Genomic DNA, 16,306 nt, shown 5'->3' on the forward strand with positions numbered 1-16,306 from the left:
CCAGTCCCATAGCAAAGGGCGACAGGTAGCCTTGTGGTTAGAGCATTGGACTAGTAACTGAAAGGTTGCAAGATCAAATCCCCGAGCTGACAAGGTAAAAATCTGTCATTCTGCCCCTGAACAAGGCAGTTAACCCACTGTTCCTAGGCGGTCATTAAAAATAAGAATTTGTTCTTAACTGACTTGCCTAGTTAAATAAAGGTTTTTAAAAAAGGTCTGAATACTCAAGTAAATAAGGTAATGTTTTTTATAAATTTGCAAAAATTGGCAAACCTGTTTTCGCTTTGTCATTAAGGGCCATTGTGTGTAGATTGACGATTTGTTATTTTATTTAATCCATTTTAGAATAAGGCTGTAACGTAACAATGTGGGAAAAGTGAAGGGGTCTGAATACTTTCCGAATTCATGAGTAGAACAGACTCATCTTTTCCTTACTGACTTTGACAAACCTCAAATTGATACGACACTTGTTAAATGATAACTGGTTAGGCGTGTGTAGGGGTCGGGAGTCAGGATGAGGCAGGCAGGCAGCTTTTCTCAGCCAGTCAATCATGAATAAGCATAATTTTTTAATGGATATATACAAAGAAATGTCAATAGAAAACGAAATGCAGCTAGTTTGCAGTCTTCCCAGCTTCAGTTTGAAGTGATTGTGTTAGCTGTGTTGTTGGCTAGCTCCTCTGAACAACAGTTTCCTGACGAGATAGCACATTTTCTATGCCAGGTTAAATCACGCATCATTAGCTCATTCTTGGGACTATATCGAAATAAATGTCACTAGAAAACTGCTTAAACAAATGCAAATACTTAGCTGTTATTCTAGCTGCAATGTTTGACGTGACCGTAAGTTAGCCGTAATTGGCTAGCTAGGAAGCAAGGGATAAGAACATTGCCAGACAGTATGGCAATAGAACATTTAGAACAAACGACTGGGTTGTGTCTATAAATACAGAACAGAAAGACTTAATGACTGGGTCCGTCTCTGGCAACCGAACCGATAGAATGAACGACCAGCTTGGGTAGCAACCCAAGATATCGCAGGACTGTATCTCATGGAAGGGTGAAATGGTATGAATAAATTCAATGTTTTTTATAAAAATGTCAATCATTATTTGAATATGTTGGTAACCCTTGATAATGACCTTGAAGCCCGTGTTTGGAGAATATATTGGCACGGTTTGCTGGCCCTCGACTTCGTCTCTGAAGTAATAACACCTTGCCTATATATCCTCCAAACACCGGCTTCTCTGGCATTATATTGTTGAATACTCATTTCTGATTGGCTTGAAGGCAGTGGTGGAAAAAGTACTAAAATCGCCATACTTGAGTAAAAGTAAACCAGACTGCACAATTGTCTTTTTTATTGACGGATAGCAGGGGCACACTCCAACATTCAGACAGAATTTACAAACTAAGCATTTCTTTAGTGAGTCTGCCAGATCAGATGCAGTAGTGATGACCAGGGATTGTTCTCATGGTAAGTGTGTGAATTGGACCGTTTTCCTGTCAAAATGTAACGAGTACTTTTGGGTGTCAGGGAAAATGTATGGAGTAAAAAGTACATAATTTTCTTTAGGAATGTATTAAAAGTAAGTTGGCAGAAATATAAATAGTAAAGTACAGATACCCCCCAAAAAACTACTCAAGTAGTACTTTAAATTATTTTTACTTATACTTTATACCACTGCTTGAAGGGCATTCTAGAGCATGCATTGTTTCCCTATAATGCACAATATATTTGCACGGTAGAATTCAATGACTATAGTTCATTCTTACATGTTCGAGCTGCTTTTGAAAGCAAATATTAGCATTGTTGAATTTGATTTTTATATTAGCAAGCTAGGACTGATGGTTTGGTTAGCTAAACTAGCAAGTCTGTTTACCAAGGCAACTATTGTTGATATCTAGTCAACTTGATAGCTACTTCAGTGGATGTTGAAAACATTTCTACCAGCAATTTAACACATTTCTAGCGGTACATGTGTTAAATTATAGCCATGGTATAAAAGGGATAATCAACTTGGGGCTCTATGCGTTCTCTGGAAAATAATGCAACTCCGTGGAAGGAGGCTAGCGCGTCCTGGAACACACCTTCCAGGTTCATTATTTTCCAGAGAACGCATAGCCCCTCATTGATTATCCCCTACTTATTATTATTCAATATTTTGAGGTCTAAAAAAAAATGCTACCTTTTCTATAATAACCCTTACGAAAACAGATTGCAGTCAGAGTGCAGTATAACTGCAGTTCAATATTCTGCAATTACTGCATCCAAAATTCCACAGTCAACTGCATTTACACTGCAGTTTCAAAACTGCAATCTTTTTTTGTATGGGGAAGTTTTACCCAAAGCGTATAGGAAAGGTTTTCTGGTGTTTAAACATGAATGAAAAACAAATATCCACATGACAACTTCACACGATAAAAGCGAGGCAAGAAGCTATCGAGCGGAAGTCAGGATAAACTATTGAGATGTACCCCCGTTTTTCCTATAGGTTTATGCCTGCCTCCAGTGGTTTACTTTACATGATAGATTATGGATAGACTGTGATACGTCTCTCAGCCCTAATAACGGGAGTCATTGTCCACAAAGTGGCACGGCGGGCGGTCTAGTTTCCGCCTATCCTTTCTTTGGATTGGTGGATACATCTCATTATTGTAATCATTTTTTGAATATTTGATTGTTGTTGACGTCAACCGCCTGTAATCAATGGCGAGAGAGACGCTGTGAGACGCTCATTTTGTAATGACCACCCAGAAACAGTGTTGCATCTTTTTTGGCATTAAATACATGTAAGAAAACTGTGGCAAGACATCAGTAGATTTATAATTGAACACATTTATGAAGATTTTACACTTGTGGAGAGATGTACTGCTTGGATTCTTTACATACGATAAAAATAAGCTGAAACATTTTTATGTAATTAATTTCATTATTCTTTTGGCCAAATTTCATATACACAAATGTAAATTTACTAACAAAAAACACATTTTCTTACCCTACAAAAAGAAATTGAACTGTATTTTAAGACTATTAAATACTCTGTTAGAATTGTAAGTGTATGTATGTCCCTTAAGGTCCTTGTGTAATTGTAATGTGATATTTGTACCCCCTAGCTCGATTGTCCATTATATATAATCTATATATACTTGTGTTCCCTTATGTACTTTCTGTATTGATTTGTTGTTAATAAAAATAAAATAAAAAGACGCTGTGAGACCATCCTCATACCATGAATATACATAGCCATCTCGAGACAACTCCGACAGTGGTTTTTCTCAAAGTTTCCTGCATGTCACGTGTCCTACTTATCAGTAGACTTATAATTTACGCAGTCCTGAACGTCTTTGATCAAACCTCACGTAGAAAATAAACCAAGCATTTTTTTGTTTATCAAATTCGACACTCATTGCGAAACAACGCCACCTGCTGCTGGAGGGAGACATTTTCCGCCGAGTTCTGCCTCTGTAGTAGACCCTTCCTCTCTGGCGTGGTGAAGAAAAGCTGCAGACTCGTTTCAAAAAGTTTCTGGTAACAGAAAAAAGTACTTAACTTGTTTAATGGTTGTGACAAGTCGAGCTTAGTAGTTTAGAAAACAGTAAAACCTTGTCTTTGGGCGAAATATTGTTTACTAGCCAGGCCAGCTTTACATTGTGTTGTTGGCAATACATAGCTAACGTTAGCTAGCTGACGTTTAAAACCACTTTTTGCCGCGGTGCAGCACCTGCTAACCATTTGGAAAGTTGCCCCAAGTGAGTGGGGAAATGAATCCCACGTCAACATTTTCAGGTTTGTTGAATTATGTTCATACTTTTTGTCTCGCCAAATATTACCTTGCCACTTTTTGGGTAAGCGGGGGAAATGCAAGTAACCAGCGACCTACTGTATGTACGCAAGGACTGGCAGTCCATGGCTGAGTTTAGATTCTGATATTTAACTAATTGGTCTTTTGACCAATCAGTTCAGCTCTAAAAAAAATAAATAAAAACAATCTGACGTAAAAAGATCTGATTTTAAATTTGTCAAAAGACCAATTAGTGGGAAAAAATATCAGAATTGGACAGGGTCGTGTAAAAAAAAATCTTCCCAGCGTGAAGTAGTTCTCAGTCTTTGATTGTGTTGTAAAATTTCTCACACCGTGAAAATGTTCCCAGTTCTTTAATTGCATATTGTGAACGCTGCGTGTAACACATCCGGTGTCAGGATAAATAAAAAGCAAGGTCTGCTAACTTTAATTATGTTTAATTACCGCAAACAATAAATGGTAAATGCAATTTTCGTATATACGGGTTCGCTGCATCACCACGCAGGGTAAACAGGGAACTGCAGGAAGTACGTAAACAGCTGTTCTTATACAGTGATGACGTAGTTCCAACGCGTCTGTTGGCCTATCACAGTAGAGCCTGGGCGCGGTTTAGACTTTGCCCCGCCTTTGCTGGCCCTCGGATTTGTCCAAGCCCCTTGGCGCGTTCCTTTTGTCCACATCTGGTTGCTGGGTAGATTAGATCCGTCTTGTGTCTGTCGATTCTACACTGAAACAGTTCCTAATATGGTATTGTCCAGTATTCTAACCTCCTGGTTGGTCTAGAGAGATGCACCCCTCCCCTCTCCAGACTGTCCACAGCGTTTATGGCCCGTGTTGGACAGTCCTTACACCTACACACACACCCCCCCCTCTGTATTGTTTGTGTGTGTGTGTGTGTGTGTGTGTGTGTGTGTGTGTGTACAATATTCATCTTCAAACAATATGCTAACAGGCTATAGTGCATAAAATAAATCTAACAATATGCATCTCTTTGATGATGGCTGAGGGCGTGCGGATGTTTCTCACCCTGCGAGCGAAATAAACGAATATAAAAACGAGGTTTTTGCCAAATTATAAACAACTGTTTCCGATCTCCACTAGTTACTTTGACATTGTTCAAAGATATTGACAACCAAATGTATTGAGCTAGATATGGCATTCCGTGCATCACATGATCAACTAGCTAACTTTCCTTTACTCGCCGTCTCTAACGTTACCCAAAGCCAACAGTACAGTGGTAGCCTCTGCTGGAGCAATCATTGTCGAAAGTAAATGGCAGCACTGCAAATAAATATGCTAATTTGTGGTAAAGGCATATCAACTGTCAACACTACCACCAAATATTTTTATAACTAACCCATGGGAGTGCAATACATCAAATAATCCGTTTTTGCTGTCATTTGTCACGTGAGGGACCTCTGGCGTAATGTGGAACGTAAGACTCGACTGCGTTACGAGTTTGTCTCCAGAATATTGCCACGGAGAAAGCAAGTCCTTGATGTCATTTATGGCCATATGCGTAATTAATAGGTTGATTAAACAGATTTTATTTCAGGGTATGAGGGGGACAATACATTACAGGCTATCCAAAATAACTATTCACCCCACACCAAACTTAGATCATACATGGAAATCATACTTTCTGTGTACTTCCAACCATTTTGGGTACATGTGTCAAACTCATTCCAGGGAGGACAGTGTCAGCAAGTTTATTTGCTCCTCCCATGTACTTGATTGAAATAAGGTCACTAATTAGTAAGCCACACCCCACACCTGGTTGTCTAGGGCTTAATTGAAAGGAAACACCTGCAAACACTAGGCCTCCATGGAATGAGTTTGACACCCCTGATTAAGGCTAAAAGAAAGAACCAAGTTTCAGCATTGTGGCTTCCTCAATCCTACCTGAAGGTGCTGAAATGTTAATTATTTCCATTAAATCAAGGGTGAGGGGAGTTCCTTACTAATTAGTGACCTTAATTCAATCAAGTACAAGGGAGGAGCGAAAACCCACAGACACTCTGCCCTCCATGGAATGTGAATACAATTATTAGACTATACAGTGTGACATATATAAGGGGGAAAAAGCCATAGGCTACTTTGAGGTAAGAGTAAGTGCTAACAAAGTAACAAGAAGCAGACCGCTAAACAACAAGAGGACAATAAGAAATGTAGGCTCTAAGAAAACTGTTCTGAAATCATATGTGCAACTAAACTCAGCAAAAAAAGAAACATCCCTTTTTCAGGACCCTGTCTTTCAAATAACTTCACAGATCTTAATTGTAAAGGGTTTAAACACTTTCCCATGCTTGTTCAATGAATCATAAACAATTAATGAACAAGCACCTGTGGAATGATCGTTAAGACACTAACAGCTTACAGACGGTAGGCAATTAAGGTCACGGTTATGAAAACGTAGGACACTAAAGAGGCCTTTCTACTGACTGTAAAACACCAAAGGAAAGATGCCCGGGGTCCCTGCTCATCTGCGTGAACGTGCCTTAGACATGCTGCAAGGAGGCATGAGGACTCCAGATGTGGCCAGGGCAATAAATTGCAATGTCCGTACTGTGAGACGCCTAAGACAGGGAGACAGGACAGACGTCTGATTGTCCTCGCAGTGGCAGACCACGTGTAACAACACCTGCACAGGATTGGTACATACGAACATCACACATGCGGGACAGGTACAACTGCCTGAGTTACACCAGGAACGCACAATCCCTCCATCAGTGCTCAGACTGTCCGCAATGGGCTGAGAGAGGCTGGACTGAGGGCTTGTAGGCCTGTTGTAAGGCAGATCCTCACCAGATATCACCGGCAACAACGTCGCCTATGGGCACAAACCCACCGTCACTGAACCAGACAGGACTGGCAAAAAGTGCTCTTTACTGACGAGTCACGGTTTTGTCTCACCAGGGGTGATGGTCGGATTCGCATTTTTCGTCGAAGGAATGAGCGTTACACCGAGGCCTGTTCTCTGGAGCGGGATCGATTTGAAGGTGGAGGGTCCGTCATGGTCTGGGGCGGTGTGTCACAGCATCAACGGACTGAGCTTGTTGTCATTGCAGGCAATCTCAACGCTGTGCATTACATACATCCTCCTCCCTCATGTGGTACCCTTCCTGCAGGCTCATCCTGACATGACCCTCCAGCATGACAATGCCACCAGCCATACTGCTCGTTCTGTGCGTGATTTCCTGCAAGGCAGGAATGTCAGTGTTCTGCCATGGCCAGCGAAGAGCCCGGATCTCAATCCCATTGAGCACGTCTGGGACCTGTTGGATCGGAGGGTGAGGGCTAGGGCCATTCCCCCGAAAAATGTCCGGGAACTTGCAGGTGCCTTGGTGGAAGAGTGGGGTAACATCTCAGAGCAAGAACTGGCAAATCTGGTGCAGTCCACGAGGAGGAGATGCACTGCAGTTTAATGCAGCTGGTGGCCACACCAGATACTGACTTACTTCTGATTTTTACCCCCCCCCCCCGCTTTTGTTCAGGGACACATTATTCCATTTCTGTTAGTCACAATTTGATCAGATTGTCTCAGTTGTTGAATCTAGTTATGTTCATATTTACACATTCATTTTGCTGAAAATAAACGCAGTTGACAACGTTTCTTTTTTTGCTGAGTTTACAACATATATTGATGAGATTAACTTGACTGTAGACTTAAGTGTGCCGGTGTTACAATATGATGGTGGCAGTGCATACATGCAAAATAAAAAGCATTCATGTAAAGTAAATACGAAAGGCAATCGCACATCTGAGCTATCTTCTGCACAGTTGAATAAGATGAGAAAAATATGAAACCTGCACACTGCTCACTGATACTACCAAGAGCAGTGTGTGTTTTTTTTCTTATTATTTTAAGTAAATACAAAATATGATATTGTGGCAGTAAGATGTGAAGGTGGATGTTTTTTCCAGAGGGAAGCAAAAACAATTTTTTGGTACCCTTCCCCAGATCTGTGCCTTGTCTCAGAGCTCTACGGACAATTCCTTTGACCTCGTGACTTGGTTTTTGCTCTGACATGCACTGTCAACTTTGGGACCTTATATAGACAGGTGTGTGTGCCTTTCCAAATCATGTCCAATTAATTGAATTTATCACAGGTGGACTCCAATCAAGTTGTAGAAATATCTCAAGGATGATTAATGGAAACAGGATGTTTTGTAATACTGAGTCATTTAATGACAGCGTAATATGATTTTTCTCGTAATATTGATGTAATTAGTTACTTTGTTTCTCGAGGTGGTAGCTTTTCAGCACCATATATTAGGTAATCACACAAACATATTCACTGTATCCTCCCCACTAACAGTCACTGAAATGAAAGCTAGGCTGTCAGGGAGCATCAATTTTTTTTTTTTTACATATTTATACAGTTTGTGTAATTAGACAAGGCAATATACTACATTTCCAGTGTGGCCTCTGGACCTCAGTGAAGACAGAATGTGGCCCCCGAACAAAATGAGTTTGAGCTCTGTACAGGACTACGGTGGTGAAGATAGTGATGCTTCACCACCGTAGCTCGGTTATTCTATAGTTCCTTGACTAAACCACCTTATCATATCTTGTCTTATCAAATCAACAGGTACACCTGCTCCCAGTGTGGRAAAGGTTTCAGAAACCACTGTGACCTGAGACRACATGAAAGTGTTCACTCTGAAGCCAGGCCGTTCCAWTGTGACCAGTGTGAGAAGAGATACAAAACGAAGGGATGTCTAAAACAGCACCAGAAAGTTCACCAGGCAAATCGCATTGAAGACAGGACATACGTTTGCTCACATTTGCAGGGGCTTTAGGAAAAGAGAAATCTTAAAGTCACATGAACGCACTCACACCGGGGAGCGACCTTATGTCTGTTCTATCTGTGGGAAGGGATTTATACAGTCGAATGGCCTGACGCAACACCTCCGGATGCACAGAGGGGAGAAACCGTTCTTATGTAGCGTTTGTGGAATGACCTTAAGCACCTCAGGTCAGTTGAGGGTACACATGAGAACACACACAGGTGAGCAACCCTACAGCTGTCAACTTTGWGGGAGGAGGTTCAAACAACCTGAAAGTCTCACAGTGCATCTGCSGAGTCACACAGGCGAGCGGCCGTACCCCTGCACACTGTGTGACAAACGTTTTGCATCCAGCAGCTGCGTTAAAAAACACATGAGAACTCATACAGGGGAGAAACCTTATCAGTGTATAAGGTGTGGTAAGAGATTCACTGAAAGCGGCAACCAGAAAATACACCAGCGAGTTCATCGAGAAAAAGTCTTAAGTTGTCCAAAAGTTCTTGAGGGTYGTTGTGCTCTGTACAGCAGGGGTTCCCCAACTGGCGACCCGCGGACCAAATTTAGATTTTCATTGTTGGACATAAGACTGTAAAAWCACCAGGAAATCAGCTATTGGTTTTCATTTCGGAAATATATTCCCAAGTACTGCCACGCATAATAGAGAKACATATTTGATTGTATACAAATAATAATAATTGATTGGATTTATATAGCACTTTTCTGCTAACTGAGGTACTCAAAGTACTTTACACAGTAGGGGGAAACTCACCTCATCCACTATCAATGTGCAGCACCCACCTCAGTGATGCACAGTGACCATTTTTATGCCAAAACTCTACCCCACACATCAGCTATCAGGTGGAGAGGTGAGGAGGGATATATTCCAATTAGGAATGAGGGGGATGATTCAGTGGCCATGATGGAATTTAGCCATGACACTGTGGTCAACATCCCTACTCTTACAATAAGCACCATGGGATTTTGAAAGACCACGGAGAGTCAGGACACCCATTTTAACGTGCCATCCAAAAGAAGGCACCCTTCGCAGGACAATGTTCYCAAATGTAATCAAGGTTTGAAATGATTGTTTTAGTCAAATGTCTGTTTAGGCGTCATGTGGTCATTTTGCAGTATAAAACAATTTTTTTTATTATGTTCCGGCCCACGACCATCTGCTCCAGAAAGAAATTGGCCYGYGGCWGAATCTAGTTGATGATCCCTGCATGACACATTATGAAGGCTGTCATAACTGGCAAAGYTTTTGTATAGATTTTGTGTATATGACTATTCCTCTTGTTAATAAAGAAGACATTGTTATGAGCAGCAATGGGGCAGAACACTTTGTCTCTATTTACTTATTAAAGAACTGCTAATTAGAACATACAACCACACACTGGTTWCATTTACTCCTAAATCCTCTGCTACTATGAGAAATAGCATTCTTATTCTGGAGGCCTCAGTCTATATCCCACTACATTTACATTATATTCTGTAAAGGAAACCATAGATACTGTATAGCTGCAATGTTTATTTAAATGCTCACACGCCTGCCATGAAGATACCCTAGGAAAGTGACCGCCTTGTAGTTTAACTTTTTGAATGTTTTCAAGTGCAAAATCTACAAAAATGAAAACCCAATCAAACATGTTCATAAAAGGCATYGAGTAGAAGTAAATKAATCCACAAACACCAATTTTATTATATCTTAAATGACCGCATTATGAATTTTATGATATCTTGAATCTGATTCAAAACTGGATATGTAAGTGGGAGAGGCGGTCACTTAGCGAATGCAAAAATGTTTCAATCCACAACAGAACAGACAGTTGAAATACATATAGTATTTAGGTATTGTATTTAAAATTTAAAATACACTGGCCAAGTCAACTACTTGTATTTGAATGTATTTTGAAAATAAAATACTATTTTCAATAACTAACCATTATATCAGACATACGTGCTATTTAGCTGACAATGCARGCTATTGGTGGGCAATGGGAGCTGATAGAGGTTCGTTGGTGCTGGTCTCATCTGACATTTCATCATCCTCAACTGAGGAGAGGTCAGGTTCCGAGGCCAGGTCGGACAAGGTGAAGTCTGGTACCTGTAAATGGAAAACACAACTAAGCACAAGAACCTGCCTTACTGTATGACCTTTGGACTACTAGGTATTAATATGGGGGGAGGGTTACATCATTGCCAAACCTAGTCCTGGAAAACCATACAACTACAGTTTAGTTAGTTGAACCACTCACAGACAAACCTCATATCCAAGCTATCTCAATGTATTACAGACACTGAATTCACTGAAGCCGAAGATGGGTTTTGACAATGTATAAAACATCCAATTCCATTCCCAAATGCTTTCACACTGGTTGGTCATTTTCAAGGCAGCAAGACAACACACAGATGACATATTAACTTATTTATTAGAATTGTACAAAGATGGCAGCATACAAGGTAAGGTATTAACACAAGGCTGTATCTACTATATGGCAGGTTATGATTACAACAGGATATAAAGTGATGTCAAAAACAACAGTAGCATCAAAAGCAATGTCCTGCATAAGAAAAGGCTAATGGAAATTAAGCTAGATTATTGAGCACACACTGAGCAACATTCACAAACAGTTGATCAACATTTATTCATCAACATGCCGAATAAATGCAAGCTCATTAGTGTGACTATTAAGGATACTTGATGGAGGAATAATATGGGATAGAAAGTCGTTAAACAGGCAGCTAGTTATTCCATTGATTTCATCTCCACCTCTGCGGGGGCTGGTGTCTTCTGAGACTGGGAGGACGTGGCGGTGGGGGGTGGTGCCAGCCGGGGGTAAAAGGGACCTACCAGCCAGTTGAGGGACGTGTTGTTAACCAGGTAGTCCATGACGTCGTCTAGCGAGTCCTTCATCTTTCCCAGCTGGGCCTTGCTGCTGGCCAGCACGCCGTCCGACAGGTCCCCAAACGCCGCCGCTTTGCTGAAGCTGGAGTAGACCTGGGAGGCTGAGTAGCTGAGGAACAGCGCCTCCTTCTGGATGTTCTGGGGAAGGCCCTGCAGGCCAGACACCAGCACCTGGCATGTTGTCTGCAGCTGCTGGGTGAGGGAGCGCGCTATGGCCAGGGTCCTTGACTCTATATTCTGGGGGATAAATGATGAAGAGCATTTAATTTACCTGTACCTTCACATAAAATAAAGTAGCTTTTTCCTCAAGGAGTAGTCAAATAAAATAAATATGCAATTTGGATGCAAAACTGCAAGAGACGGTCCATGTACAATATGATGTGGCTAAAATGGTATTCTATGATGAGTGCTCTTTAGTATGGTCATTACCTCAGCCTCATTGCCATCTCCTTCCTCATTAGACTTCCACTCAATCAGGGAGCTCAGTTTCACTTTCACCTTCTGGTTAGCTCCGTCAATATTCTTTCTGGCGTATTCAATCTAAAAGGGTTGAAAACGAAATGATAGACTTCACAACGAACATCTCATTCCCACATCATTTAAATGAATCCAGTGCAAGGGAACCTCATGAGATCTTAGTACATCTCATGGAAGACAGTTAAAATAATTTCCATTTACTCCTTCTGCAGAATTGACACATTCTATGGAGAATAAAGTTTTCCATTTCCACTTCTATCATTTGATGTAAACACTCACCAGGTCTACAGTGTGGTTGAGTTGTGAGATGGACTCCTGGCTGCGCTGCTTGGCATCTTTGATCTGGGCCAGAGCCTTGTGGTATGCCCTCTTACGCAGCTTGGTAGACAGAGAGCCCAGACGGACATAGTAGCTAGGTGCATCCTTCGCCACGTCGAATCCTTCAACCATTTTAGCCTCCATTTCTGTCAAGGTGAAAAGAGGAACATGAAATTAAAGCGTCAATCAGGAGTTGAAACAATAAAGGGGAATTAGGACTAGAGAAATGTAACCACTCTCATATTCAAAGACAGCTATGGATGCAAGGACTGACCATCCATGGTATCAAAATYATAGTTTTAACCATGTTTTCGGGCTATACAGTGATTGTTTACATTTTGTTCACAAACATTGGATTAGAAGAAGCTTATACTTTGGGTTCTGATGGGGTACGACAGTTGAACTAAGCTCATGAGGCATTTATAAATTATATTCTTCAAGAATCAATAGGTGCGTATCGTTAATTCATAAGTCAGAAAATGGATGTAGCAACTGCTGATTGTCCCTTTAAGCATTGCTTTGAGCGTTTTGTGTGAAAAATATCAAGTTATTATTGTAATCATTGTACATGTAATGTAAACGCTTGCTGACATTGTATGGGTTTAAGTGAGCAAGCTTAGTGAATCTAATCACACATAGTATTATGAGTAAATGAGTAGTTGACTTCCTAACATTGAGTTTATTGACAACATATATGTTTTGGAAGTGTTGTAAGAAACATTGTGTACAGGATTGTTCCTCTTAATTCGTCTCTGTACTGTAAACCAAAACTATTTAGCCCAAAACAACCAGAAATGTTCTCTTTTGGTCATTAGAAAACATGGGCCATGTCTGAATAATCTTAGTTTCTGAGAATCTCAACCGCACCCGATTAGCTGCCTTTTCTCCGGAATGTGGATGAAGATCAATAGCATAGCTAAATAGTATCAATGACTGATCTTAATGCTCTTTGGTGTTGTTGCTAGCCCCAGTCCAATTCTTCAGTCATCACTGAGAATCCATTGTAAGAGACTGTTAGGTTATAAGCCTAGCTCTCACTCACCCAACTCGTCCTCAGTGCAAGGCAGGTACTGGTCCACCAGGCTCTCGGAGGTGGTGAGTGCCGTGTCCATTCCGTTGCTGACCATCTGGGCCACACGGCTCTCCATCACCGTATTCACGCTACCGCTGACCGCAGCCCGGGTCATCTGCATACCATCCTGGACCGCAGCACGGGTCATCTCCACTCCGTCCAGCACGGCACCCCTGGTCCGGTCCACTGCATTGGTCAAGGTGTGGGACACACTGTCCTTGGCCCCTGTGACGGTGTCGGACACCACGTCTTTGGCACCGGTCACTGCATACTTGGCGTTGGCGACAATCTAGACAGGAAGAATGGGATAGGGAGAAAAAAGGTTGTTTTTAATTTAACCAGGAAAGTCACATTGAGATTGAACTTAATTTTTCAAATGAGTGAGCCCTGGCCTTTGGATTACCGCTGACTGACTAGACACTTTCTTACGACAGAGGGGGAGCCCGGTCCAAATAGATGATGTGTCACTGATTTTGACACACAGGTTATGAGTCATTGCTCCTCCCTCTATGGTTGGCCAACCTGACTGGCATCCGCTTGATTCATTGTGAAATGCGGTGTTGCGTTGTGTCATTCGGTACCAAGTAATAACTGGGCAGTGAGAGTCATGTACCTGCTCAGAAGGCTGGTGCAGGATTGGCAAGGTCTTCTCAATCTTATCCAGACCTTTACAGGCCAAGTCATTGGCCATGGAAACTGGTGGCAGAAAAAGAGGACATAACATTATAAGCAAAATGTATCACATTCAAGGTTGGGAAGGGAGAGTCACAAATTGTAGCACTACAGAAGAATACTAAAAAAGTGTTACTGGTTCAAGACAAGGCCAAAGATGTGATTACTAGGTAAAAGGTTATGTTGTTGAGCAACAGCTCATAGATGACTGGACGGACTTCCTGCTCCTTACACAATTAGGAAGTGTAACTCAATATTTCTTTCCACGATCTAATACTGAGCGATTAACCAATATTTCMGGGATTTTCGGTTATTAAACAACTAATTGACCGACCATTTACTTCGGGGGTTTTGTGAGCCCAACGCGCCGTTTCACTAGAGAAAATTATAATCATTCACGAGAGAAATAAACTCAATAACTACGTGGGTCGCTGGGCTAAAGCGAGTTGTAGTTTTCATTAATCTAATATTCAACCTATTTCAGTGCAGAAATGTGGTAATTAACTACAATGACCATAATCCATTGTGCCAGTTTTTTTCGGCTCAGGCAGAGATGGATACACTTTTAAGCCTAATACGTTAGGTTAGATACAAACACCGCAAGGGATAGAGACAGTTCGTGATAGTATGCCTTATCTTTGAAGAACCAGTACAATTATTTTGTCAGACAGTTCTGCAGCTAGCCTAGCTAAATTGGGGTGCTGAGAAATATAATATTTAATTAAAAAATATATTTTAAAGTTTTGGTTTTTGAAAAAGGTAGTGCACTAGACCTGTATATCGGACCGATATGGGCTTCTGTAGCGATGGGGGTATTCTCAGCACCCCGCTTTGGAATTGCCATTAAAAAAGCTCCAAAGTAACTGTAATGTTTAAAAAATATTATCGAAACCGAAAAACCCTGCCTATYTGTTTATAATCGAAACCAAAACGACCTAGAAAAGCACAGCATTTTTGTAATAAGCATATGTTTAAAATCTTATACTAGAAATACCATTCTGGCAAAGCGCTTGCTTTTCCATTTTCAGCTCTCCAAATTTGACCACCACATAGGAAATGAATCAAAATAAATTAAACTCAATATGTAGGTCTACATTAGTGAAAATATACTAGGTGGCTATATATTTGGAGATAGCTACAGATTCTTACTTTGTGGCTCCAGCTTGCCGATGATGGGTGCTGCACCGGTGAGCGCTGCAGTGGTGAGGTTCCTAACCCCCTGCTCGGCCACCTCACACATAGACTTGAGGTAGGGGTGGTTATCCTTGGTGGTGCAGTAGGCACTGGACACCATATCATAGGTGGAGCTCACCAAGGGGAGGCTGGCCACCCTCTCAACTACATTCTGGTGAGAAATTAGTTGAAAATGGATGTTAGAACACTGCGTGTTACAATATCTCARGAGTAATGTCAGCAATGCTACAAGTAGAAACCCTAAGTATGCTATAGGCTTCTGAATTTATAGCTTTTCCTTCAGATTTAAGATGAGCAACCTAACCCACCTGAGGTCCAAAGGATCAATGTCTAGCATCTACTGACTAAAGTTGGCTACTGTAGTATGAAACTTTAACTTGCTATCCTTTATCATAACATTGGACCTGTAAACACACAATCAAAAATAAAGACAAACCTATAACCATGCCAACTGAATGTCAACTATCTGAGGAGTTGTAGCCTACTTTCGATAATTTTCTGTATATGCACTTATATCCTGTTTCATTATCAGCTGGCACACACTACTTTGGTCCGTTTCACTCCCCAAAAGAGACACACCTGGTTATTGACGACTTCAACGACTTCCATGTCTGCAAACCTAAACAAGAGGAGAAAGACAAATTAATGTTATGGACATTTAATTTCTTTCAACAATCCAAAAACTGGTTATTTTCTGCTACATTGCTTTGATAAACTCACAAGGAAAAAATACGATTTAATATTTCAACATCATTATGTCTACTCAATTATCTACCCAAACAACAACAGGGAAAGTGATATTGATTGATACAGTGTAGCAGCAAACGTTACTGTATGCTGTAAAATTCGAAAGAGGAACTCTCGCGTTCAGACAAATATCCACCAAATTGGTTGATAATGAAATCAAATAAACACAAAAGTATGATAATATTTTTTTTTAACAAGGTTACCTACCACGTTAGTTAGTTAATTTTGGTGAATGATGATGATCCCAGCAGTGTAATAACTTACTCCGTTTCAGGTTTGATTTGATTGTGAACTAACAACGTCCCATTTATATTCTCTGCCTCT

At 41.0% G+C, this 16,306-nt stretch overlaps 1 protein-coding gene across 1 annotated transcript; it reads right to left on the reverse strand.

Moving 5' to 3' along the window:
* Window positions 1–11,009: 11,009 nt before the first annotated feature.
* Window positions 11,010–16,306, reverse strand: LOC111960384 (perilipin-2). The gene is made up of 8 exons (XM_023982355.2): window positions 16,190–16,306; window positions 15,815–15,854; window positions 15,191–15,386; window positions 13,983–14,065; window positions 13,340–13,658; window positions 12,259–12,443; window positions 11,932–12,042; window positions 11,010–11,739 (listed from the first exon to the last, which is right to left on the reverse strand). Exons 2-8 carry the CDS (start codon window positions 15,842–15,844, stop codon window positions 11,344–11,346), a joined length of 1,320 nt encoding a protein of 439 aa, XP_023838123.1. The 5' UTR covers window positions 15,845–15,854; window positions 16,190–16,306; the 3' UTR covers window positions 11,010–11,343.

The sequence above is a fragment of the Salvelinus sp. IW2-2015 genome, linkage group LG37, assembly GCF_002910315.2.
Source record: "Salvelinus sp. IW2-2015 linkage group LG37, ASM291031v2, whole genome shotgun sequence".
Taxonomy (NCBI): Eukaryota; Metazoa; Chordata; class Actinopteri; order Salmoniformes; family Salmonidae; genus Salvelinus; species Salvelinus sp. IW2-2015.

Bases quoted from the DNA above. Each gene is read 5' to 3' on its own strand.
- LOC111960384 (XM_023982355.2), bottom strand. From the start codon at position 15,844: ATGGAAGTCGTTGAAGTCGTCAATAACCAG. The intron at 15,387-15,814 runs GTGTGTCTCTTT...ATTTCTCACCAG, and splicing joins TTGAAGTCGTCAATAACCAG to AATGTAGTTGAGAGGGTGGC. The intron at 12,043-12,258 runs GTGAGTGTTTAC...CAACCCTTTTAG, and splicing joins TCAACCACACTGTAGACCTG to ATTGAATACGCCAGAAAGAA.